The sequence below is a fragment of the Aythya fuligula genome, chromosome 18 (assembly GCF_009819795.1).
Source record: "Aythya fuligula isolate bAytFul2 chromosome 18, bAytFul2.pri, whole genome shotgun sequence".
Classification (NCBI taxonomy): domain Eukaryota; kingdom Metazoa; phylum Chordata; class Aves; order Anseriformes; family Anatidae; genus Aythya; species Aythya fuligula.
In genome coordinates, this window is record NC_045576.1 from 6,473,060 (window position 1) to 6,499,172 (window position 26,113).

At 37.6% G+C, this 26,113-nt stretch overlaps 1 protein-coding gene across 2 annotated transcripts in view; it reads left to right on the top strand.

The window, feature by feature from the left end:
* The window catches only part of ERN1 (endoplasmic reticulum to nucleus signaling 1), a 36,307-nt gene that overhangs the window by 7,593 nt on the left and 2,601 nt on the right, over positions 1-26,113 (top strand). The window contains exons 2-20 of one of the 2 annotated variants that reach the window (XM_032199669.1): positions 3,276-3,387; positions 11,952-11,985; positions 13,042-13,114; positions 14,709-14,781; positions 15,886-16,008; positions 16,845-16,946; positions 17,541-17,802; positions 18,389-18,467; positions 19,500-19,662; positions 20,618-20,736; positions 21,111-21,302; positions 21,933-21,947; positions 21,993-22,188; positions 22,918-23,008; positions 23,344-23,533; positions 24,059-24,158; positions 24,578-24,777; positions 25,070-25,217; positions 25,631-25,758. In XM_032199669.1, coding sequence (XP_032055560.1) covers positions 3,276-3,387; positions 11,952-11,985; positions 13,042-13,114; positions 14,709-14,781; positions 15,886-16,008; positions 16,845-16,946; positions 17,541-17,802; positions 18,389-18,467; positions 19,500-19,662; positions 20,618-20,736; positions 21,111-21,302; positions 21,933-21,947; positions 21,993-22,188; positions 22,918-23,008; positions 23,344-23,533; positions 24,059-24,158; positions 24,578-24,777; positions 25,070-25,217; positions 25,631-25,758 — 2,400 coding nt within the window. Of the gene's footprint in view, positions 1-3,275; positions 3,388-11,951; positions 11,986-13,041; positions 13,115-14,708; positions 14,782-15,885; positions 16,009-16,844; positions 16,947-17,540; positions 17,803-18,388; positions 18,468-19,499; positions 19,663-20,617; positions 20,737-21,110; positions 21,303-21,932; positions 22,189-22,917; positions 23,009-23,343; positions 23,534-24,058; positions 24,159-24,577; positions 24,778-25,069; positions 25,218-25,630; positions 25,759-26,113 lie in introns of both variants that reach the window. The other variant, XM_032199668.1, reaches the window with a different exon arrangement.

Genomic DNA, 26,113 nt, shown 5'->3' on the forward strand with positions numbered 1-26,113 from the left:
CATGTTGCACTTCGCAGAAAAATTGTCTCAAAATGTTTTCTGCTGTCTTCTATGAATCTGGTGGAAGAATGAAAATCTCTGTAACAGGGCTTTTTGCAAGTACCTCTGCAGTGAAAATACGCTTCTGTTTGGAATGAGAAAGCTGAAACGTGTTCGTCAAATGTCTGAGTAAAAATTATTTATGAGATTTTTTTCACAATTCTGTAGCTCACCGTGACGTCCTCTTTGAACTCACGCAGATAGGTAGTAAGCACTTCAAACAGCTACCTTCTGGCTGACGCTGGGCAACATCTGGCAGTTGCGGATGGTGGTTAATTAAATGCAGTTAACCTGATGGGTACAATTTGTTTGTGCAATTAGTTGTTAATTTAGAGTTGGAATATTCATTTAGTGTCTTTGGTTCCTGTTTTTGGTTTTGTTTTGTTTCTATTTTGTAAGCCCAGAGTCCTTCAAACAGCTTTATACAACTGCTGTCAAGTTATTTCATTTACTACAAAGTATCTCAGTCAATTGAAGTAATTAAATCTGTTACATCTTATCTAAAACAAAAGCCTGGAAATATCCGTGTGTGTGTGCATTAAGCATTAAATACGCTAGTGTAAAAGTAATCTAGTTTTTCAATATTTTTGTGGATAGGATGAAGAAATTCCTTATCTATCATGAATCGCTTAGCTAGCATCATTTATTTGTTTTGGTAAAATGTGTTGAGATCTTCAGGTGAAAATTAATATATGAGAGCAAAGTTTTACTGCACAAAGGTTGATTTCAAATGGGTTTTGACCGCAGTCCATTGCTTCTTGTTTTCATCACAACACTGTTATAAGTAAATTTTGAAATTTTTGTTCTTCATTCATTGCTTGAAATCAGAATGATTAAGAGTGGCAGCACAAACGTTTTTAGGATAGTATGTAGCTATGCATATCAGGATGTTTTTGAGCGTGAGGTTAGCTCTGGTTTGTGTAATGTCACCCATAGGGTGTTACCCCACCATTACCTGGGTGGAGGAAAGGAGAGTTTGATTTCATGGGTAAGAAAAATAAATAGATAATTCCCTGTTCTGTTAATCCCAATTGTTCATTGGATATTAAAGTAAACCAGAAGGCTAGGGTGATTATGGTGGAACTGAGCGTCCTTAATTTACGAATGACAGGCTCTGAGAGCCAGAGAAAGAAATGAGAATTAAGTTGCATTGCAGCAGTAATGCTGAAAGAAGAATTTTGAAAGACTGAAAATAAAATCATAAGCAGTATAGATTATTGGAGAGTAGAAGTAGCGCCATGGGGAAAATGGTCTAAGATAGGGAGGATTTCCTAATAGTTGTTCTGCTGATGGTACTCTGTTGAATTGAGATGTCTTTTAACATCTTAAGCTTCTCTTTGCTGCTATGTACAAATCAGGTCATTAGGCTGAAAAGATACCTCCAAGTTCAGTCCTCACTAGTAACATCTTGAGCTGTATGCTTTATAGGTCAGCAGGAGAGGAATTGCTATCTTGTGTCCCTGTTTGAACAAATATTGCAAAGTTTGATTCTGCATGCAGCTGTAAATATTTTAGTTAAATGAAGACATCTTCCATATAAATGTTAGCCTGCATAATTTAACTGTGTCAAATAATCAAAATTATATAGTAAGGTGCATTTCCTTTTTTTTTCTAGACCTCCAACATTTAGTTCTGATCTATGGTTTCTATATTGTTGTTTTGTACTTAATTTTTTTCTGCACTGTGTTTTTATAATTGTCTGCTCCAGCTGTTTTCCTTATGGCTGGGAAGAAGTGTGTATAATATTTGTAGTTGCTACCTGCAAGTTGGCTAGTTGTTACTTTATTATATTATTCCTTTAGTGTCATTTTCTACGTGAAAGAGTCTAGTGCTTTAGTTTAGTTGTACCGAGCACGTATAGTTTTCTAAAGAAATGGTTACACCTGTACCTGTGCATAATTTGACAATTTTCTATTTTGCTTTGCAATAATTCTAGCATGACTGGTAATTATTTTTAAAAATGTAAGTCATTTAAGACAGTACTGATTATGTCAAATGCACACTTTCATTTCACCGACTGTGGTAGGTTAAGAATTATATTTAACAGTGAAACTTTCTAAACATGGCAGGTGGCACGCAGATGAGCACTGCAGATGCAGTGAACAAATGGCAAGTTATTTGAGCAATAATTTGAGACTTGGTAAATGGAAATGGGTTAATCTTAGGGTGTATGAGATAATCTTTAGTCACGAAGAGAAAAATAAACATTAAATTAACATGTTTTTTTCTGCTTTGCACACGGAAACACCTTGGACTTAGCCTTATCCATCCAGCAATAGCTACATAGTTTTGAGTCAAAGTTTGTTTGATGCCCTTTTAATAAAATTACATGCGATAGCCAGGCTCAAGAGCTGCTTGTGTTGTAGAAAGAAGAGCAGGCACCAAACAGTACTGTACCTGGATGTGTAAACATGGAGTGACGTGTTCCCAGTGGCAGAATGGTTAAGATGTCAAGCTGAGGTCTGAATCCTGCAGTGGACTGCTTTCCAGGAGCTGTGGATGTGTTAATATACATGGACTTGCACCATTGGGGTAGGACTACCTACCCCAGAAATGCAGTAGTTGGAGACGTAGGGTACAGTAACACAATTAAGAGCCCTAACAGTTTGAATCTTCTCAAGCCTTTGAGCTGCTTCTATCCTACTTGTTTAGTCCTTGCTCAGACACAGCCCACATGCTTGCAGCTCCAGCTTGTCACGGCAATAGTCAGCCCCATGAATATCGATCACCTCTCACTGTTGTTTATCCACCTTTTACCCAGCCAATGTCTTTTTGTCTTTTGGGGACTAAACCTTGGAAAAAGTATGCTCTGTTAACTTGGAAGTAGCACGGTTTTGACATCACCATTTACATTCTCTGAGCTGCTTTGAAGTTCCTTGCCCCAGCTATCTTCTTGCATGGTCTTTGTGTCGGCTTTTTTCCTAAGTTAGCCCTGTCTCAGACTTCTCCAAAGTCTAGTCACAAGGAGACTTTGATATAAAATTGAAGGAGGTTGAGTCACAGATAGGTTATCCACATTAAGTTCCCGTAGAGATAAACTTTAGCATAGTTAGCAACTCCAGAAAAAAAAAAAAAAAAGTTAAAAAAAAAAAAAAGTCACTGAATTCAGAGGGACAAGATTGTCTGGTCTACGTGATTAAAAAGAAGGCTGGTATTCTAGACAATTTACTGTTTGGCAGTTAAAAGTAAGTCTGTAGTAAATAATGACATTCAGTGTATGGATTTTTCTTTTCCAGAACACCAGCTCAGTAACTGTGCCAGAAACACTGCTGTTTGTTTCAACTCTTGATGGAAGTTTGCATGCCGTCAGCAAGCGGACAGGAGCAATCAAATGGACTTTAAAAGAAGGTGAGCAGATGTCCTGATGCTCTAACAATAATTGGTTATTCAGACTGTTGTAGAGCCTGGTAAATATTTTTCTTCTTAATTTTGCTCTTGTTCTAGACTCTGAGTTAAGCTAGTGTTTCTGGCATCACGTTCATCTTAATTTTTTCACTTGCAGATCTTTTTCCAGATTTTTTTTTCCCCAAATGTTTTAGCTGCAGTGGAATAATTATCTAAATAGGTATCATGTTATATGGGAATGAGTGCAATGTAAGAATGCTTAGAACAGAATTGATGTCAAATGGGAGTGTCAGCTTGTGGAACTGTTGGCAAAGGGTTTGTGGAAGCATGATTTTATCTCTGGTATATCCTACATTCACTGGTGCCACGGATATTGTGCAAACCTCAGGTCTTTTTGTCTATAGTAGACATCTAGGAACAAGACAGGTTTCTAAATAAAAGAACTGCAGTTGTGTACAGAAGTTTAACATTGCTGAGCGACTGGAGGTGATTTTGTAATTTCAATTACCTATCAGAGATAGCTCTTTCTATCTTCATGACAAATTCAATATTTAATGCAGGGTTTTTTAGTGGGAATTTGCTTGCATATAGTGGAAGTGATAGCAGCACTTTCTCATCATGTCTGGAACTAAATGAGAGAGCAGGTCAAATGGAAAGGAGTCATAATGATTGCATCATTCTGTCCTCTATTTTAAAAGACTAATGCCAGTTTAGTAGGTGAGCTGAAGTGGTGGGAAATGAATTGTGTGTATCTGATGTCTGCATTAGTAATCAGTCACTCTTATTTCTTTGAACATTCCTATTTGAATGCAACTCTGCCAGACAAAAAGTTAATTTCATTAAGGAGTGCTTTTGTAGCTCCTCTTGAGTCAAAAAGAGGTGAGCAAGTACTTTCTCAAAGGATCTTGGTTACTGGGTGTGATTACATTTTCCCCCCTCTGTGACTCTACTTTAAATTTAGACCTCTACTTTGCCTGAGCAGGCTTGAATAAAGAAAAGGTTATCAGCCTCCTCCTTTATTGTTGTTATAAAGGCTATTGCAGCTTTGAGAGGAGCTTTCACTCTTTTTAGCTTGTCCTTAAACTGACATGAATATACACTACTTTGTCCTATCCTTGAAGGATGTCATAACTAGAATTTTTTTCTGCAGGCAGACTTAGTAAGGGCAAAAGTTTAAGGAAGAAATGAAGGGACTTTGGTAAAGAGAAGGAACTTGGTCAAAGTGTGTTGCTCAAGGAACTTCCCTTGTTTTAAAAAAAAATGTTGCAAAACTACTGTTTGTACAGTAGAACTGCCAGACTGGATAATCTAGTTTTATAGGACCTTTTTTTTTTTTTTTTTACCCCTCTGTCACTGTGTTGTGTTCTGTGTGTTACCAACATAAGGTTTGTTCAGCTGCTTTTTGCAAAGCACTTATTGTCCATTAGTTTATTTCTATGTAATAGAACAGCACACACGGTTCAAAGAAAAATAAAATAATAGTGATAGTTTTCATTATTACAAGATGCTTCATGAGTTAACTTAGTTAAATGTATATGGAACAAGGGCCTGTACATGTAAATTGGAGGATGAATTTGTAATTGGAGGGTTTTAAAGTATTTTTGCAAAAGTCAATTTTTGGTGGTCACCCAGTGCGTGAGAACCCCAAACAATGGAAAATTGTTGGAAATTAATAGCCCATGAAAGTCCATACCATGTTGCTGTGTTAAATCCCTTGGTGGATTTAGCAGCGCAGAATTCAGTATTAATATTACTGTATAAACAGCTTTTCTGTGTGCTCTGTCTGTCAACAACAGGTGTGTAGTGTTACATAGGATTACCCAATGGAAAGTTGCTTGCACTGTAGGCATTGTTCTTGCAGGTGCCATTTCAACCTGAGTATCAGACAATGAACCATGTGTTGTATGGTTCATGTGCTTGGAGAAGTTCTGGAGGTCACCTGAAGTGCTGTTAGAGGCCTTTGTCAGGAAGAAAGGTTTTATCACTGCACTTAAGCAGCCAGGTATTTAACAAAGGACAATTATTATGCACTTTATTTAGTTTGGGAGAAAAACCAAGGTGGTGTTCATTATCAGGCAGTACTTAAACAAACATGAAGATCCTGCCATGTATGGTTTGTTTTAATTTAACACTGAAACTTATCTTAGGTATGCAGAGTAAATGAGCCACTGGTTATCACCACAATAACATGTTTGGTTTTCCTACCTTTGAGTAGTGCTGGCAAGAAAGGCAGTTTGATTACTTGTACTCCCCATAAAGCAGGCAAAAAATTGGTTCAGTTAATAATAGGACTCTCGTAGTTCAGAAATAAAACTGTGTTCCCTACACATGTAGGGAGATTGTATATGTAGGGAGATTCTGGACCTACTTGTTGAGAATGCTTTGTGCCTTTATTTCCTGTTGGCTTCTGTGTGTCCTACAATCTGACAGCTCTGAGGGCGTTTTGGTGGCCAGGTAACTAATGCTGGTAGATTTAGAGCCAGCAGAAATTGTTATGACATTCAGTTCTCTGTAGTAATAAAACAATCAATGACAAAAGTTGATTTAAAAGGTTCTGATTTCTAATACCTTACTTGTGACCTCTGGACTGCAGTGGACTAGTCACGATAAGGCAAAGATACAAAGACTGTATGTATTAACGATACCCAATAGGTAAATTTTAAAGGACTAGTCTGAGATCTGTAGGTCTTGCTCCGATAACAGTGGTTATTCCCAGCTGGGAAGAAATATCTGTGCATTGCTGTAAATTAATAACGATTGTCAAAATGACTGTAGAAGGGTTCTCTTTCCAACATATTCCAGAGTGTGGTTAGTTAGTATCTCTAACCTCAATTTCTGTAATTTCAACAGCAAGCAAAGATGACATGATTTTAAATTGGCCCGTTAGCCCAGATCTTATGGTAGGGCCTCAGATCAGGAAACCGTTTTTTCCAGCTCATTCCAGTGGGGCAGCAACTTACTCGCTTGCTCTTTCAGAATCCCCCACTTCTCCTTTCCAGTCATTGGGTTTGTATGGTCTTCTTAGGGACGCATTATAGCGACGAGAATGTACAGCTCTATCTTGTGCATTAAAAAAGACTTGTTCTTGACTTGGTTAAAGGGCAGATTTATCTTGTCACGTATTTGTGAAATATGGAAAAAAAGGCAAAGATACGTTTAGTATTGCAGTTACAGTTTCAAAAATTGTATATATGGCTTTTTTCCATGTGTATGCAAAATATGGGTTAGAATTATTTCAGAATAATCTGGAATGTATCACATACTTCTGCCCACCCACAAGCAAGTAATAAAGGCAAAAATAGTTTCTGGTCATGATGCAACCAAAACTGTCTAGGGGCATCTGCTTGCCCAGGTCAAAATGTTCAGTGAATTATAACTTAGCCTCAAAATTGCCTAAATTACTGGATAGACATTAGGCCAACAGGTTTCTAATAGCTGCTTTACTTGTGAGTATAGTGTTAGAGTTGTAGAATAAATCTTTATTATCTAGAATCAGTCCTATTATTTTTTTCATCCAAATTTATTTTACAGATCTTTTTATTAATGTGTAAAATTGGAAGCTTTTTAGTTCTTAAAAAATAATGACTTTGAAGTTCTGCAATGACAAGGATAGGTTTCAGCAGTCTTTCTAATAGTAGTTTTATTATCCTCATGCCATTGAACTCTCTGTGTGGGGGGTAGTAATTAGTTTTGCTAAATTTGCTGAAGAGTATCAATGGTGATAACTTTACAAATGCATGTGCTTGCTGACTCGTGTGCATTACCAGATCAGAAAGCTAAAGCTCATGTGTATTGAATTGTAGGATTTGAATATAAGGATTTGAGCTTAAGGAAGAGGCAGATGAATTTATATCACAGTTTTATCATGTTTTCTTTGTGATAAAGTTTTTGTTTAGATGCAGAATACATACTGCTTTGTTCAGTGGTTATTATCATTGTTGGTATTGGAACAGATCAAGCCAATTAGAATGACTTGCCTAATTACAGGGAACTGCAGTTCACGGAAACTTTGCAAGCAGGATGTGCTTCCAGTCTCAGCGTGTTAACACTTGAGCGCTGAGCTGTTGAATAGAAGATAAGGCCTCAGTCCTCCGACTTGTGCAAGAACCTTTTCCAGTTGACTCATTGTGAAGCAGGTGACCTCAGTTCTAAGATGATTCAGGATGTTTTTTCACTAGTCTGTGTTCAAGCATACAAGAACTGTTATATGACTTGACAGCAGTAAATTAACCTCACAAGATCCTCTTTTATCTCTGAGTGAATTCTTATTTCAAAACAAACTTTGAAGTAAAATTGGACTATGTCCCAGACCACATGAAAGTGAATGCAAAGAGTTCATTGTCTGTCTTCAGAGTATCTTTGTAGAGCTACAACCTTAGTTCAAGATAATGAAAGTGTTAAGAAAATGAGAAAATTTGCTTCACCCCAGCAGCTAAGGATATAGAGAAATGGCTTTCCACAGCCATTTACAGGTGGATAGTGCTACTAGTGAAAAGAGAATTTCTGTAACTTCAAAAAAATACCCCTCACTCTGTTTATGTTCATCCACTGTGAATTGCCTCTTTGATGGAAGTGAATCAGGATTATGTATTTGATACTAAATGCTTCCTAACAGTACTAGGTTAAGGGTTAGGCTAGATGGTCTTACAGGTCTTTTCCTGAATGATTCTGAGATTCTATGATTCTATGATATACAACACTTACATGTTGCAGGAAGCCATCAGAATAATCAGTGTTTTGTCTCACATGCCAGTAAATACTGCAGAATTTTTCTGCTGCTTCATAGTAACAACTTAATCTATTCCATCTACATCTTTATCATTGCTGCTAAATCAGATTTCAGTTACTGAGAAGACAAGTAAAAGTAAGATTTTTTTTCACTCAAGCACTGTTCTTGATACTGAAGACACGATACAAAAGAAAAAAATAAGGACTTTTTGTGAGCATGATGCTTCTGTATGGCACTCACCAAACAGCTTAGGACTTAAGTCTTTCTTTTGTGCACTCTGATACGCAAGTGCTTCAGAAAAACTCATTACGGGAGTTGGAATGGGATCGTTTGTGGGATCTCTGGCATTGTTAACAGAAGTGTAGGATATTGCATCTATTGATGCAATTGCTGTGAGTGACATTTTTCCAATGGCTTTCAGAAATAAAAGGTTGGGGTAAAAAACTTACTGCAAATGCGTTTCACATGTATGTGTGTATTCCTTCACTATTACAGTGCTATGTCTTCAATAAAATGACAGAACATTTGAAACAGTTGGATCAGAGTGGAGCACTTACTTTTGTAAAAGTAGATTGCCCAGTCTTTGAAAACTAAGTGAAATCAAGATATTTGTACAAAAATATTTAGCTTTTATTCATGGTATTTTGAGTGCAGGGAGGGAGTCGTAGGACATTAGTAACCAGATTCTCCTGCAAATGTCATGGATTATCTAGGACCAGTTGCAAGAAGACGTGATTTACCTTTTGATATTTCTTGTACTTGTTCAGATTTCTCTGAATGTTCTTTGAAAAAAAAAGAAATATTAAAAAGTTTGAAAAGGTCACATTCTGTCCTGTTCTACTGTAGAGAGTGTGTTGTGTTATGCCAGTAACAGTGCAGTTAGAAAATTTGGAGATTGATTCAGCTAGTACTGTTTATTCAGGCAGTACTGATTATTAAAAATAAATGTAAAGATTTCTAAGAGTACTTTGGGCAAGAAGCTATCTCTTGCTTTCCCTAGGCTGGCTAAAAAGTAATTTTTGAGAAAATCTGCACTTATAAAAAAATAAATAAAATGTATATGCAGCCAGTTAGCACTTCAAAAGCAAGTTGTGCAGCTTTGTTATCACAAATGATCGTTTGAGGAGATGCTTGTAGATAGGACGAAGTTGCTTAAGCACATTTGTTGACGCAATTGTCTAGCAGTAGGCATCATCACCACAGGCAACAGTTTATTTTTTACCCAGTGAAACTCTCAAAGTATTCAGTAAGAGACTTGCATAGTTTATTTGGTTTTTGCCTTTAGGAACACCTATAGCATTTGCATTAAATCTTACTTTAACTGAGGCAGGTGACATTTTCTGCTGATTTCTGCTGCTGTTTCCGTCAGAAAACTGGGAGCTTTTCACTTCCAGTGAAGCACTTATGATTATAGAAGCTCTAGCCTGTGGTCTTTAACATCTCGTTCTTCTTTTAGTTGGGTTCTTCTGGGCTTCTGGATACTGGCTTGCAGTAGTTCAACCTAGCAGCTCAACTCCAGAGCCTAAGCGCTGTATACAGCAGCCATCTAATGCTTTTTTCTAGCTTGCATTTCTTTAGTAGTGGATGTTGTAAGTGACCGTTTGTGTTGCATCTCCTAAAGGTCATGGAATACTTGACGCAAATGCCGAGAAATATTTGGCATACGATCAACTGCAAGCTTGGGTCCTCCCAGCATATCCTGAAAGCAGTTTCTTCACACAAGGGACAGGAATGAATTGCTTGATGTAGTACAGTGGAATAAAGGTTTGGCTAAGTAGTGTGATCTGCAGGGACAGGTCCATAATGATGAATCACTTGGCTTCTGGGTTTGAGTGTTAGTTACTCCTAAGCCTGTCTGATGTTTGTTTCTGTTCTCAATAAATTAAATGGTGTTTATGGTATAATGTGGAGCTGTACACTTACATATCATTCCCATCTTACATCAATGAGCAGTGGCAGCTGTGATAATAATTTTGCAGTGGGTTTGCTGGGCATGGTATGTATGATTCAGTGCCAGTGTAGAGCACAGCTCTCTCCAGCTGACTGGGTTGTTCCCAGAAGCTTAATATGTTTTTGGGTAGTTTATTCTGACACCTTTAAGGATGACTCTAGGACATTTCATAGGCTTAAAAAGAAACAAATATATACAAGCTTTGAATGGAGCTGCTGTGAGAGTGTTTACTGTTGTAAAAATAAATTGATAAAAATAGATCCACTGTTATTCCTTATATTGTACTTTCTGTCTGAAATTGTCTGTGAATCTTTGGTGACTATTACTGCTTTTAGCTGCATTGCTGCTAGAGCTATGTTTAGGTAGGGCTTTCTTACATTTTTTTTAAATCAGTTTTATAAAAATGAAGGGACACACTCCTAGGTCATTGTGTGGTGTAATACACTGCAGAGTGGCAGAGACTTAAAAGACCCATAAAATGAATCACAAATTTCATGTTCTTGTCTTGCTGAGCTCTGCAAATACTGCAGTACACTCAAGCTGTACAGAATCTGTGCCAATTTCCTTATCGAAGACTCACAACATCATTGGTTTTATTCTTATTTCCTTCCTGTTGCAGCATAATGTTTGCACAGAGACAGAACAGGTGAAAAAACAGAATTTGTTGGTTTGATCATCTTTAATCTTCTTACTTAGAGTTATTTTATTATAATGGTTTGATTTGCCCTGCGAAGAAGTGAAGATAACATTGCACCCTCTTGACTTCTGAGTTACTTTCTGCCAATATACCCATAAATAAATGCAGACATTTGTCTTGCTAATTCTAGAGTATGTCTTACAAGTCCGGTCACTTCCATGGTTTTGGCATCAGGGTTGAAAATCCCATGTTTCAGGATTTTTTGAGGCCTCCGATAGTAATTTTTAGGTGCCATCAATTTACATTAAGATCAGATTTACTGTTCTTAATTATCTTTTAATATATGAAGATTTAGATTTAATACTGTCAGTTCCAGTTTTGTATCTTCCTTTTGTTGATGAAAGCTGAGCTGTGTTTCTGATGGTTCAAATGCCAACTACTGTGAGATTGTTTCCATATCTTTTGATTTTTATGTAATACAGATTCTTGGAGACATTTTAGTGGGGAGATTTATTTAAATGAAAAAATTAGTTTTAAAGTAATTTTATCTAGCCCTTGGCCAACTTCTGTCTTTATTTTCAATGACATGCTGATCGTGGCAGTTTTCACTTGGAGTAGGAAGTGGAACTAGGTTTTTCTGACTTGCATCGGAGCCTGGCTTTTAAGTCATTGGCAGTCACCTCACTGATTTCAGTATGTGTACAACTAGGCTTTCAGTTTGTATGTTTCATTTTAAATTAAACGGTGTTGGCTAAAAGCCATAGATTTACATGCCTGGTAATAAACTAGATACCTGAGACACAAAGTAGCAAAAGTTTGGAAAATACAGATTAAAAAAGCATTAGGTTGGCCTTCTGTTATGAAAATATCAACATGCCTATTTTTGTATCTGTTCTCAGAGTCTCCGCAATCTTCCATTAGCTGTAGCTTGTTTTGAAGTAAAATAGGTTGTTGAAGCCTGTACGATAACAGCAGTTGCTGCAAATTATGGTGAGCTACCTCCTGGGCAGCCAGTGCCCAGAGATCACATACGCATGCTGAGAGCAGGAATGTTGTTACCGTGAATACAGGTGGCTCCTACAGATGATGAGCTCTGTCCAGGAGAGAAGTAAGGAGACTTGGGATACAGTATAGTACTGACCTTCTCCAACTCTGCTCCCATGGGTAGCTGGGGAGTAGTGTGGAAAAGTCTAGTGAGATGAAGGAACTGAATTGCCAGTATTATGACTTTTCCTTTGTTGTTTATGCAGATCCTGTACTACAGGTGCCAATACACGTGGAAGAGTAAGTCTGTTTCCTTGCTCTCATTTATTGCTCGTTTGTTTTTCACTAACATCTTGAAATGTAGTTTAATTTGAACCAAAACTATGGGAAGGTGGCATGCCTTGCATAAGTGAACCTTTAAGTTTAAAGAGCAGATACTGCTCTTTATGTATAATTAGCTACATGCAATTCTCTTACTTCTATAACACTGAGATGAAACATCCTGTCTGCAGATTGTTCTCTCAAGACCTTGATCAAGTTTAGAGATGAAGTGTGATAACTATGCCAGAAGCTTAACTGAGCAGCTTTGAAAATGACGGAAACAAATAGGGAGTGATCTTTGGGTTTTGTGCTTCTTGTTTTCTTCAAATAAAAGACTAAAACTAGTGAAGCACAGGAAACGCCAACCACGACCACTACCAGAATCTTCAAATGAAACCCTCAAGCTACTACTTCAGAGTAGTTCCTTCAGCATAGCAGTATTGCATTTAATTCGAGGCTTTAATTTTGTCTCTGTAGTCGGTGGTAAAATTCTTTCTTTTTTGTGGTTTTGTTTTTGAATTTGGTTTTGATTTTGGTTTGGGGTATTTATTCATTTATTTTTGGTAATTTGCGTGGAGGCTTGCCTTTCCCTCTTAAATTTACTGCGTTTTGGCAATCCTTTTATTGTTCCTTGCCTTCCTTATGCTCTGATTTTTGTTTATGTTTGTTTCTTTGTTTCTTGTTTCTTTTTTTTCCTTCTTCATAAATTCTGTGACAATTTATAAGCATATAGATCTTGTTTAAAAGCTTTCAACCAGGTGATTGTCTGCCACATATGGATCTTTGAATTTTCACAAGTATTAGTAATGCTATGTTATATCAGTTCTGAAACCTCTTTTTTTTTTTTTTTTCATTTTCACAGTTAAAAAATGAAACTTCAAAAAATGAATAATACAAAGTCAAAACGTATAATGTTAGATGAACTTCTCTAATGTTAGATGAGCTTCTGACCATAGTTGCTTTCCTGTTCTTTGAGAAACACAGTATTATTGTTGTTTTTTTTTAAATCATTTATAATTGCTGTTTAAATCCTAGGCCAGCGTTTCTTCCAGACCCAAATGATGGCAGTTTGTATACACTTGGTGGCAAAAATAATGAAGGCTTGACTGTAAGTATATGTTAGAAATTTTCTCACAGTTTTTAGACAAGTGCCCCAATCAGATTCACAAGAAGGATAAGTCCCCAAGGAAACATTCTGCTTTCTTGACAGTACTATAAAGGCCATTTGGTTTTATATTATTTAATGGAATTCTACCAGTTTCTTGGAGAAGCGTGATCACACCAAAACCCATCTGTTGTATGTCCCAGTGTTACGATACAGGTTTTTAGCATGACAGTGCCTCTATGTTCTTTTGCTAGCACCTTTGCAGAGTGATAATGTGCTTTCTAAGAGTGAAATGTCACCTTTCTTGTGACTATCAGGAAATCATTGCCAATATTGTTGGTTTTGAAACTTGCTAAAATAATGATGATGACAAATAACATTTCTCTGGTATTATCTAAACGCTGTATGATCTCTGTACAACCTCATGGGAAAGGTGTGCCCAGAACAATACAAATTGGGTATGTCTCTTTCACCCAAATTTTAAATCTTCTAGAACCATCTGCTAAAAGCCAGGATTAATATTTACTCTTTGCTGACACCTTTAGAAGATGTCTCTATAAGGTATAGTGAGCAGACAAAAATGCTGACCCTTTCCTAAATACTCACCAATCCATGTAACCCACAGATGTTAGCTAATGTTGGACTTTTATTTTTAAACCTTGTGATGAAACTCAGATAAAATGTTTGGCTTCCCACTATTTTCTTTTCTCTGGCAGCTACTGTGATTTCCTTTAAGAACTTCAATATTGTTAAATATTTTAGTATTTACTCACCACTCTACCTCCTCCCAGTACAGCCAAATCATAACTTGCAAAATGAGTCTTGGTTCTTTTGCTCTGTGAATCCAGGAAGCAGCAATCCATTTGAATTACTAAGTTTCCTTTATTCTGTTAATTTCCTTCATTTTTGAACTGAAGTAATCAAATTTTTGATTGGAATCACCATTATAAAAAATAATAAAGAAGAGTGCAATAATTTCACTGAATTTAAGTCAACTTTGCCAAGGACTGGTCTTTGTTACTGATGTAGCTTGTCTGTTACTCTTGTGACCTCATCCCACTCAAAGTCTGTTAAAACTTAGTAAAGGGTCTTCCCCCGTTCTGTAAGCACAATACATGCTTGGCAATATCTCAATAACACTGTGGGCAGAGATTCATGCTTCACTCCCTCAACAGTTTCATTTGTATGAAGATATCTGGCCTTTATAGTTGTTACTGTGGAGAAACATTTTATACCCGTTACAGTTGAGGCAATTAAACCACAGTACGTTGAAGCCTAGAGAGCTTTTAAGTGATGATGGTAGACCTTAAAACCACAGAGTCTTGGCATCCAAACCTCTCTGCTGCAAGTAGTTCATTCCACATGCGTTTCTCCTGTTGTAAACTGTTTGGGAGAGACTTCGTCTGTTCTGGGTTTTCAGAGTAGGGTTTTGACCTGAAATTTTGCATTCTCAGGAAACTGCAATAATGCAAGCAAAGAATAAAAAAACTTTTGTTTGAGGTTTCTGAACTTTTCTGGCCACCCTTTTCTATGAACAAAAGCAGACTATCACAGCAATATAAATATTTTTTTATTGTCGTCCCCTTTTTCCCTCCAGAAACTTCCCTTTACCATCCCAGAGCTGGTGCAGGCATCTCCATGTCGCAGTTCAGATGGGATCCTTTACATGGGTGAGCTCAAATTAAATCTTTTTTTAGATTGTAGCATATTCAGTGACCATAAAACATAGAGACTCCCAGGCAGACTGCGTGGAAAAGTTTTATTTTGGGTATTAATTGTAGTTTTTTGTGAATGTTTCTGATGATAGAAAATCGATTGAATATAAATTGAATTGCTGTGTGAAGATTAAAAAACAAATACTTTTCCTGAAGGAGAGAATAACTTTTCTAAGCAGGGAATAGCCTGTATGATTTTTTGTTTGTTTCTTTATATGCTATCTCTCAACAAAAAGTGATTTCTACTTAGAAAGTTATGCTTATAAATGTCATTGACTGCTTATAGTACAATTATCATTATGTTAGAAATCCCGTTGCAACAGGGTTAGACGCGTTCCATTATCTGAGATACAGTGGGTTCACTGTATAGATAACAGCAAATTTGTAGCTTACTTGTCCTGACTCATTCTAATTGCAGATGGATTTGGAAGAAGGGACGAGGAAGGGCAGTTATTGCTTATGACAATAGATGTGTGAAGGATCAGGATGAACTTAGTATTTCAGTCTGAAGGGACAATACCAACTTGTGGTTCTCTGCTTTGTGTTGGTCTGGGAAAGGGGTGAAAAATGTCTATCTGAGCTTCTGTGCTGGACGCATATATGTTAGAGTCGCAGACTTATCAGAGAATTATTCAAGGTTGTGGCTCTCACATAGTGTTGAATGTGTTGTTAGGATTATAGTCCTTAATCAATTTGGAATGTGTAGGCCCTCATCATTTCTTCTATCTACTGTCCTTCAACAGCAGCACCTCAGTCTCCTCTACTAGCTTCTAGGATTTTTTACACTTAGAATTCTCTTAGATATTATTAATGTGAAAAAGTATGTTAGCCAATAGTACTGACTGTTCTAAATACTGTATTTAGTTGTTCTCATCAATATTTGGAATTGGCCAGCAGTGCTAAATGATGAAACTAAGCCTGACTAAGAAGTTGTTTTATTAAAAATGCCTTACTCATATTAAGCTCATGAGCCTGCTAAGGAAAAAAGAGGAATGAAAAACTTAATTGGGAGTACAATATTCCAACCAAATGGTAACACAGCTTAAATTATAATTTCAGGTAAAAAGCAGGATATTTGGTACGTGATTGACCTCATGACTGGGGAGAAACAGCAGACCTTGACTTCTTCATTTGCAGAAAGTCTTTGCCCATCAACATCCCTACTGTATCTTGGGAGAACAGGTCATATGCTTTTTTTTTCTGCAGCTCAGAAGATAATATGTTTACTTTATTTTTGTTTTGTTTTTAAAGTTTAGGATCATAATAATTGACCTTCCTATCAGTCCAAGTTTTCAAGTTTATTTCTTAGAATCTCCTCAGTAAATTATGATTTTAGACTGTACACAGTATTTTTAACTCTTCATGGCTGTGGAAAGACACTGCTTTTTTAAATTTGGGAGTAGTCATGATCCATTATTTTTGTTGTTGAGTAAGTGGCATTTATATTTTATTTAACAATGCATTCCACTATCAGCTATGAACCCAAGTCTGCTGTGTAGCATACAGCTTTCATAAAAAATGTTCAAGGAAAATGGAGATAACAGCATATTTATTGGCTGAAATTACAGTATTTAAGACCAAGAACCCATGTATAGATGTTGACTAGTAAGAAGGAATGAATCATATAGACTTTAATCTCTATATTAATGTATTATTTAAATATTCCTAAGTGTGATAGTTCAGTTACACAGTAATGCTGTATTTTAGAAAGCAGGGTTTGGAAATTTTAAGTAAAACAAAGTACATCAGAAGAAGCTGTGCAGTAAAAATAAAATGATGGCGATGTGGGCAGTAACTGCCTGCAGGGCTTGTTCTGAGATTGCTGTAGATCAGTATATGAGTGGATTAGGTATTGTCTTTAACAACTATTAAGTGGTTATTTACCGAAGTGTTGGGAAAATGAAATGCAGAGAGCAGTAAGCGATGTGTGCTGTTTTGAAGAGTGTCTCACGTTTGAGGTGATTGATTCTATTCTCTCATAGGTTTTTTTGCTTCACAGACTGTATATTTTTTAACAGAGTACACGATCACAATGTATGACACCAAGAAGAAGGAGCTGAGATGGAATGCCACCTATTTTGATTATGCAGCTACTATGCCCGATGAAGACATAAAATACAGTAAGAATTTAATTTTTGTAATTTTTGTTCACGTATTGGCCATGGACATTGCATACAGAAAAAAAATATTTGTATTCTTTTCTATAATGAGTAAGTTACCATAGGATGGTAAGTAATCAAAAAGTAAGGTTAATCAAAAGTCTGTTTGGACTGCCCATTTGCTATCACAGGTACTGGGCACAGAACAGCTCTGCAGGGTTACATCTCTACGGGCACTGAGTCTCCTGAATCTGGACACTGAACAAACTATGGAAGAGCTTTCAGCCATTTGTGAGACCTCTCAGTCACCCATGAAAGCTCCCTTTTCAGCATGTAGCAAAGGCATGATTTGTATGTAAATTAATCTGTACGTTTACAGCAGTGAGATCTACAAATCCTTGCTGTTGTACATGCTGAACAGATGAGCTAAATAAATGTGGTTTTCCTGCTGGTCTGACAAAACTGAACTTTTATTGGCATAACTTGACAGCTCTTCATTTGCAATAGAAGATGTAGTGAGCTCCACAGTTAATGTAAGGCTTGAACTGTTAATTTGTATTAAAGTTGCATGTAAGCAACAATCCAGACGATCTCTATCTTATTTGTATATTGCAGAAATGTCCCACTTTGTGTCTAATGGAGATGGGCTGGTGGTGACTGTAGACAGTGAGTCTGGGGACGTGCTGTGGATTCAGAATTACGCTTCTCCTGTGGTAGCTTTTTACATCTGGCAACGTGAAGGATTACGGAAAGTTATGCACACAAATGTGGGGATAGAAACTCTGCGATACTTGACATTCATGTCTGGGGAGGTTGGACACATTACCAAGTGGAAATATCCTTTCCCAAAGGAAACAGAGACCAAGAGCAAACTAACGTGAGCATGAATATTCCTGTTGATTTTGCTATTTGTCAGGGTTTTGTCAGCAGCCTAGCTCTCTAGCAGTCATTGTATATCATTTTTCATCTTTCACTATCTAAAGACAGAGACAAAAAAACTATGAAAAATTTAGCAAATGTTTATTAATTTTTTTATCAGACGTTCTGTGTTTACTTAATAAAAGAATATTTTAATAATGTAGATTATAATATAATTTTTATAATGAATTATAAATGTATTTTTTATAATGCTTTTTAAAAATGTAGTTTATAATGTAATTTTTCATTTAGGTGCAAAACATTTTGGCAAATGTCAGCTGTTGAATAATAAAGAATAGGACATGAGTTATATGAGTAATGACAACTAATAATGCTTTCATAATTAAAACAAATGGCTTGATCATACAGCAGCATTTAAGTTTATGAATTCATTGTTTTTAAGAACTAGATGTTGATGATTTTAGAAATTCATGCATTAGTTTTGTAGGATTGTGTTGCCAGGGTTTTAACCTTGGCAACCTAGCTAAGATGGTAAAACTGTCACCTATTTCTTTCTAACATGTATTGTTTTTGTTTTTTTCCAGACCAACTCTATATGTAGGGAAGTACTCCACAAGTTTGTATGCATCACCATCAATGGTGCATGAAGGAGTAGCGGTCATGGTAAGTTGGGAGCTTCAAGAGTTGAATGATATCTGCTGAAAAGTGTCTTTACAGAATTTGTATTGTTCTGAGTTACAAAGGAGTTGAAATGAACTCTATTTTGAGTGAGAGCAGACAGTAGAACATATGTTCATCAAAATGTACAGAATTATTGTAAAGTCCAATAAACACACAAATAGTGAGCTTACTTCTATGAGAAGTATCTTCAGTGTATCTAAAAAAAGGGATATTTTGATTACATCTGGAATTCTGAGACTTCTGTTGTGAAAGCATGATATACTTTCCTAAGTAAAATGATTTTATAACCCTATCATTCTGTCTTGTAATGGAAGACAAACTGTTATGCAGTATAAGGTGGACCTGTACCGATGAAGTTTGTTCCAATATCTGAAAAGGGATGATCCTTATTAAAATAGAAAATAAAACACGGAAGACTGTAGGTCTACAGCAATTAGTTTTTAAATTGCAGATTGCTATCAATAAATGCATGGCAAATTGAGTACTTCATGAAACAACAGTAAGCATTTAGAATGCATGACTGTATTTCCAAAGTCATTTCAAATGCTGCAAAGACGTGACTGTAGATCATCGGGAATTGTGCCAGATGAGCTTAGCAGGAGTGGACCAGAGGTAGCTATGCAGTACTGTTGATGTATTGTGGTTACTGTTAAAATGGCTTTTTAAAAATTTTATTTATTTTTATAATCAAAATAACTCCCTTTTGATAGGAAACTGCACCATAGTTATTTTTTTCAGTGACTATCCAGGTAGGAAACAAAACTCCTGTTTCACTTTTCTAAAAAGAGAGAGTAATCTCATCGCCTAGGCAACATGTAAGTTAGGTCTAATGTCCAAGGCTGTTGAAGCGTTTGCTGAGGGCGTAACAGCAGTATTTACTTATGGTGACTTTGCTGCTGGGAGTTTTTGCTTGCCCACTAATTTTGACCTTCCATTTTTTTCTACTTATTTGCCTACTTAAATATTACAGAGAAACAGTGCGTCATTAATTATAGCAATGGTCTCTCTTTCTAGCCCCGTGGCAGTGCTATACCCTTACTAGAGGGTCCAAAAACAGAAGGAGTCACAATTGAAGACACTGGCGAGTGTGTTATCACCCCCAGTACGGATTTGAAGTTTTCAGGCAGACTGAAAGAAAAGACCAAACTCAACTACTGGAACGACTGGCTTTTAATAGGTATATTATGAGGTCCCTCTCTTAGCGCTTGTCTGCTTGTCAGGCAAGTTCACATTGCCATCTCGTGGACACTTCTAACCCAGGCCTAAGAGCTGTTTTTCTACTTCTGTAAATCAAAATCACAATGACTGCCTAAACCGAGGCAATTACTACATTCTAGTAATCATTGTTAATTCATCCCCTTTGGAATATGCATTAAGCAGATATCTGCTTACTGTTTTTTCCAAGGCGTCTGCTTTATTCAGTTTACAGGATGAGGAGTGTTCAGCTCAGTGTGGGAAGTTGTTTATTTATTTGCCTCCTCATCCGGAGAGGGGTATAGATAATTTACGGTGAACATTGTTGTACATACTATATTCTGTTTCTTTTGGATTTTATTGTGCATATTACTTTAATTCTCATTATAAAGATTGGATGTTCGTGTCTTCCTCATTTCACAAATGAGGGATTAAGGCACTCCAATTGGAAAAGCTGGGAGCACAGTTGCTTCTCCTTCTTCTCACTTACTTGGTTAGCATGAGCCAAAGGAGCGTGAAGAGCAGTTGTAGCTAAGTGCTGGATTGATTCTTCCTTCCTTCTTATGCAATATGACTCATGTCCTTCAGAACTATTTCAGATCTCAAACACGATCTTTGCTTCAAGGCCACATCACAAAGTAAAACTAACTTGAGAGAGAGACAGCTAGGAGGCATTGTAATGTGTTCCTGGCATGGTCACAGCGAGCTCAGGAACCAAATCCATCGTCAGTGCCCTAACAGGCAGTTCTTCACAATACCTGTGACTGCAGGGGCGGAACAGGGGGAAAAATGTTTTAATGCAAGCTCTTGGACTGTGATGTTCTCAAGTCTTTTGAAAATCAACTTTGTGTATGCTCTTAAGCAAAGATGCTGAAATCAAGGCCCTCTTCCTTGAAGAGGGACAATTTCTTATTTCAACAAATGTGTTTTATTTAAAGGGCACCACGAAACACCATTATCTGCCCCTACAAAGATCCTGGAGAAATTCCCAAGCAATTTACCCAAGAGGCCTGAAAATGTGATTCCAGCTGACTCTGATAAAGCCACTATTGAAGAGGTTTGTGATGAGAATAATCATCTTACTGGATGATTAAATAATATAGAAGAATAGAGGTTGTGGAGAGACTCAGAAGAAAAGCTATATGAAATTACTTCACATTGCTTGTGGCAGATTTTCATGTACCTTGCATGTAGAATCAGTGATATCATGAGGTGTCATTCTTATTTCAGAATTAGGGCTTTCAGATGTTTTTTTTCCACATGCAAAACTCTTTTTGGTAGGGCTATAAATTATTATTTTAAATGTATAATAATTATTATATAATTATAAATTTATAAATTATTAGAAGTGATCTAGCAGAAAGCCTAGCATATAAATCATCTACTGCTTATGGAGGTTTTTGAGCTAACAGAGCTTTCTCTTCCTCATAGGTTATTGATATAGTGGAAGGTTCCACAACAGAAGTGCCTCCTGCTGTTCCAAAGGACATTGAGGAGAAACTTGCTCGGCCTATTGCTCGGCCAGAGGCTCCTGTGGACTCTATGTTGAAAGACATGGCCACCATCATTCTCAGCACTTTCCTGCTCATCGGCTGGGTGGCTTTTATCATCACCTATCCGATGGTAATACTGACTTAGTTTGGGGGGCTTTTCAGTTTTGGCAGTCAGTAGTATTTGGCAGCTAACCCCAACAGGTGACACAGGAGTTAGGAAATAATGCACTACATTTTTCTTTCTTATTTTTAAGCCCTAGATATGCAGGGGGGAAACAAAGGCTATATATCTGGTATAACAGCGATTTCTCTGGCATATGTGCCAACTCCAGAGATTTTTTTTTTTAATTCCACCAGTTCAGTTTCTCATGTTACTATTTTCCATGTACATGATCTTAATGTTAATCACTGGCTTCATTCCCCCCTTCCTCATCTGAACCACTATCAGGTTTTCTGGCTTTTGGATCAAAGCCTTTATCCTTCTGTGATTGAAAGACACCCAGTCAGCCTAATGAGTCAGCTTTTGCAATATTAACCAACCTGTGTGATTCCTCGGTTTGCTATGAAAGTTCAGAATGAAATTGAAAACGTGAGGGAAAGTCCCTTTCATTCCATAGGCTACTTAGCTAATAGTATAATAACAAGAAAAATTTTCCCTACCTTTTGGATCTATCTACCCTAATGGCTATAGTGCTCCCTTTTGTGACATGTCTGTGAGAAACTTCACTCCTTCACTTATGGAACTGAGATCCTCTTTCAGAGTGTACATCAGCAACAACAGAGACAGCATCAGCTGGAAGAGAAGATACAGCTCTTGCAGCAACAGAAGCTGCCCTTTCATGCTCCCAGTGACCTACCTCCAGAAACAGATTTCTTAGACACCTCCTACGGACGGACAGAGAGTTCAGCTACCAGCACACCGAATATGTCCCCCAGAGCATCAAACCATTCTGCATATTCCAGCATCTCCACCTCTGATGTTGGGAGCTGCCTTTCCACTGAGCAAGAAGAGGGGGGTAAAGTAGTTCTAGTGCCTTTATTGGGTCTGTATTTCCCCACTCTGTCCTTATTGATGGTACTACTTAGTGCATCAGACAGCTAAAAAGACCATCATCCTAACTTAGTCTGACCACTCACAAAACACTGTGCAGGTGTTTCATCCCTCACTTTGTTTGAGAAGTATTTGCTTTAGAAGAACATCCAGTTCATAATTGCTACCTGAGGGATTTATGTGGTCTACGAGGGTATATTCTTATAACCTGCAGCCATTTCAGGTAGAGGGTCATTTAAATAATATGTATCAGCTAGAATCCAGAAGTAAGGATTATGCAGTGCGGTCTGCTAGTGTGTTCTCTTTAGGCCCTTCAAAGACTATGCAGGGAAGCTACTAGTAAGCTCACTTCCTGTCAATCTGCATTTCCTGAATTGAACAAAACATAAACTTCTTAGAAAGTTTATCTGCTGAGATCCCTTAGTCTCTTACACTGTTTGAGACATGATCTTTTCAGACCTACAGGTAGTTAGGGTGTTCTGTACAGAGTAAGTTTGAATCTCTGTGTTGAGTCACACACAAGTATGTGCCTGCTCAGCATGAGTACCAAAATGCAGCTGTTAATTTCTTTTGATCAAATGTGTTGTCAATTTAAACATGAGCAAAAAGATTTTTACGTACTGGCCCCAAAGGATGCCCAGTTGTACAAGGCTGGCTTGATCCGTTCTAAAACAATCCTCTTGTTTTTGTTCAGATGATGATGCAAACAGAGTGGTGGTTGGCAAGATTTCATTTAACCCAAAAGATGTACTAGGACATGGAGCCGAAGGAACAATTGTTTACAGGTAGGAGATAATACATGTATTCAGTATTGAATAATAGACTGATTAATGTATCATTGCATTGGGGTCATTCTTTCATCTTTTTTAATACACCTATTTTGAACAAAAATACTTTCTTTAAAAGTATTTTGTGTGTGTGTGTAATATTTTCATGCAATATTTCTTCTCTAGCGGAATTACTTCTCTTTGATATGTTTAATGACCAAAGGTATCACTTTCCTGCATGAGAAACGCTTTGATATGCCTCTGTAAAATGTCTTCTGTTGTCATCCGCTTTGTACCTTCTTGGTCTACATCAGCCTTTGTCTAAAAGGTTGATATGGCTTTCCTGTCCACAGGGGGACATTTGATAACCGTGATGTTGCAGTGAAAAGAATTCTTCCTGAATGCTTCAGCTTTGCAGACCGTGAAGTGCAGCTGCTGCGGGAGTCAGATGAGCATCCTAACGTGATCCGCTATTTCTGCACAGAGAAAGACCGGCAGTTTCAGTACATAGCTATCGAGCTGTGTGCTGCCACTTTACAGGAGGTGATGAGTCACTTGCAAACCTAAATAATGTTTTGGTCTTCTCACTGGAAGACCTTCAGTTTTCCCGTAGTCTTAAATTGTTGAAGTGCCTGCAGCAGATGTCCCAGTTATTGTCACCATCACCTCAGAAAGTTACACATTCCTACAAGGGGAATGGTCTTAAACCTTCAGGACTATCTTCCCAACCCTGTACTGACCTAAAGGCAGAAGTTGTTGTCCTTTAGTATCCTTCTTGTGAAGGACTCCATTCTAGTCATCCTCCCTCTCCATCAGGACTTTGAAGACCCCCAAAATGCTTCTGGAGGCACGGTGCTATATACAGAATTCTAGCTCTGAATGATGTTTTAGAGCTCATCACCTTCAGGCAAGAAAAGCTTTTGCATGTGTGTTATCATCTAGCGTTAGACTGCCTGCAATTTTCCCACTTTGAATTTATGTTTTTTTGCGTATACTTAGTGTCCGTGCAGAGGCTACTGATAAGCAATGTCGTGGCTGACTCTTCTGTTTTTCTGTCATCTTATACAGTATGTTGAGCAGAAGGCCTTCAGTCACCATGGCTTGCAACCCATCACCCTCCTGCAACAGACAACAGCTGGCCTTGCTTATCTGCACTCCCTTAGTATTGGTAAGAATGCCTCAGGGTTCAGTGTTGCATAGAATGCCCCAGTTTCCTAGCCAAAAAAAAAAAAAAAGAAAATGGTCTGATGCTGAGGGCTTGCTCATTTAATCTGTGGAAAGGCTCCACCTATGGCTGGCAGCAAGCAATAGTTTCTGTCCTAACACTACTTTGACACTTACCCTCTCCTGTAGAATTCCACTGCATTGGCCTAGTAAGGCTAGTCATTACCATTTGTTCAGTGTGCTGCATTTTTTTGAATAGAACTATAAAACATAATGACTGCTGGTAATGGAATTTAAAAATAAGTGATGAGCCTCTACCAGTGACATTAGTTTGAGGTTAGGACATAGATATAACAAACAGTAAATAAAGTTTACATATGTTTTTGGGATTGCCTGGAGTGGATAAATGGGTGTTTGTAATAGTTCACAGGGACCTGAAGCCCCATAACATCCTCATCTCGATGCCTAATGCCCATGGGAAGGTCAAAGCTATGATTTCAGACTTTGGCCTGTGCAAGAAGCTAGCAGTGGGCAGACACAGCTTTAGCCGTCGGTCAGGTGTGCCAGGAACTGAAGGGTGGATTGCCCCTGAGATGCTGAGTGAAGACTGCAAAGAGAACCCTGTAAGTGTTTTCTTTCCTTCAGGCTTCCCTGGGAAAAGGCAGCACAACCAGCAGGTGGCACGTTGTTGGTCAAACCTTAAGATGTGTAATGCTGGAAGTCTCAGCATTCTTGCAGGCTTCCAATTAATTTAACAATGTCCCTTCCCCCTATAATTTTTATGAATTTTATATAGCAAAATGTGAATCTGAAAAGTTTTATTCTGCACTCAAATGCAAAATAACCACCCCTATGATGAGGCTCAAAGTTGTCAGGACAAAAAAAATGTTGCTCTTAAAGGTCATTTATTTGCAGACATACACCGTGGACATCTTTTCAGCTGGCTGTGTCTTCTATTACGTGGTATCTGAAGGTAGCCATCCCTTTGGCAAATCTCTACAGCGACAAGCCAACATTCTGCTGGGTGCATACAGCCTCGAGTGTTTGAATGCAGGGAGCCACGGTAAGAAATGCATGGTAAACATGAAGTGCTACTGACCTTTCAGTGGGTGCTAAAATTGCAATAGAGATAGTAGAACAGTGACCCACAGTGAAACCAACATGGCAATGGTGAAGGCTGTAGTCCTTAAGTAAAGGTCTTGGAATTAATTAGTATCTGAAAGCATCCCAGCTGTAAAAAAGAGCCCTGAAAGCTTGACTGTAGTGCTATTACCATGTATTTAAAAGGTGGGAAAGAGGTGACCTTCGATCTTCATAGCGCACTGATTCAAAGCTTTCTGTTGCTCGCCCAGATTATCTACAAGGGCAGTAGAGCTAGTGTTCAGGATTGTATAGGAGGAAGTAGCAAACAATGATCTTCTAACAACACAGAACATTAGCATTCCCTACATTGAATTATCACTCTTTTCCTTGCAGAAGACATAGTTGCTCGTGATTTAATAGAACAAATGATAAACATGGACCCTCAGAAACGTCCATCTGCCAGCTGTGTGCTAAAACACCCCTTCTTTTGGAGTTTGGAAAAACAGCTCCATTTTTTTCAGGTTTGTCTTGACCATTTTTATCCTTCTAGTTTTAAGGAGGCCTGTAGTCATTCTTAAGATCCTGAATTCAGTTTCTCTTTACTTTGCACATGTTTGAGATGGTACAGTGCAGAACACCTTCCCTGTTTTTAAGAACAGGGTAGACTGCTGTGGTAAATATGTGCAGTGGGTGTCCAGGGGGTGGTTAGCAGCTGAGGACTTGAGGTTCCTTTCAGTCTTTTTCTATTCTATGATTTTTTTTTAAAAAAAAAGCTTTGGTAGATAGTGATACATATCATCAGAGAAGGTTTTGTACCCCAATCCCAAGCATAATGCATTGTATTGTACTTTGTCATGAAGTGAGGTAGAAGGAAAG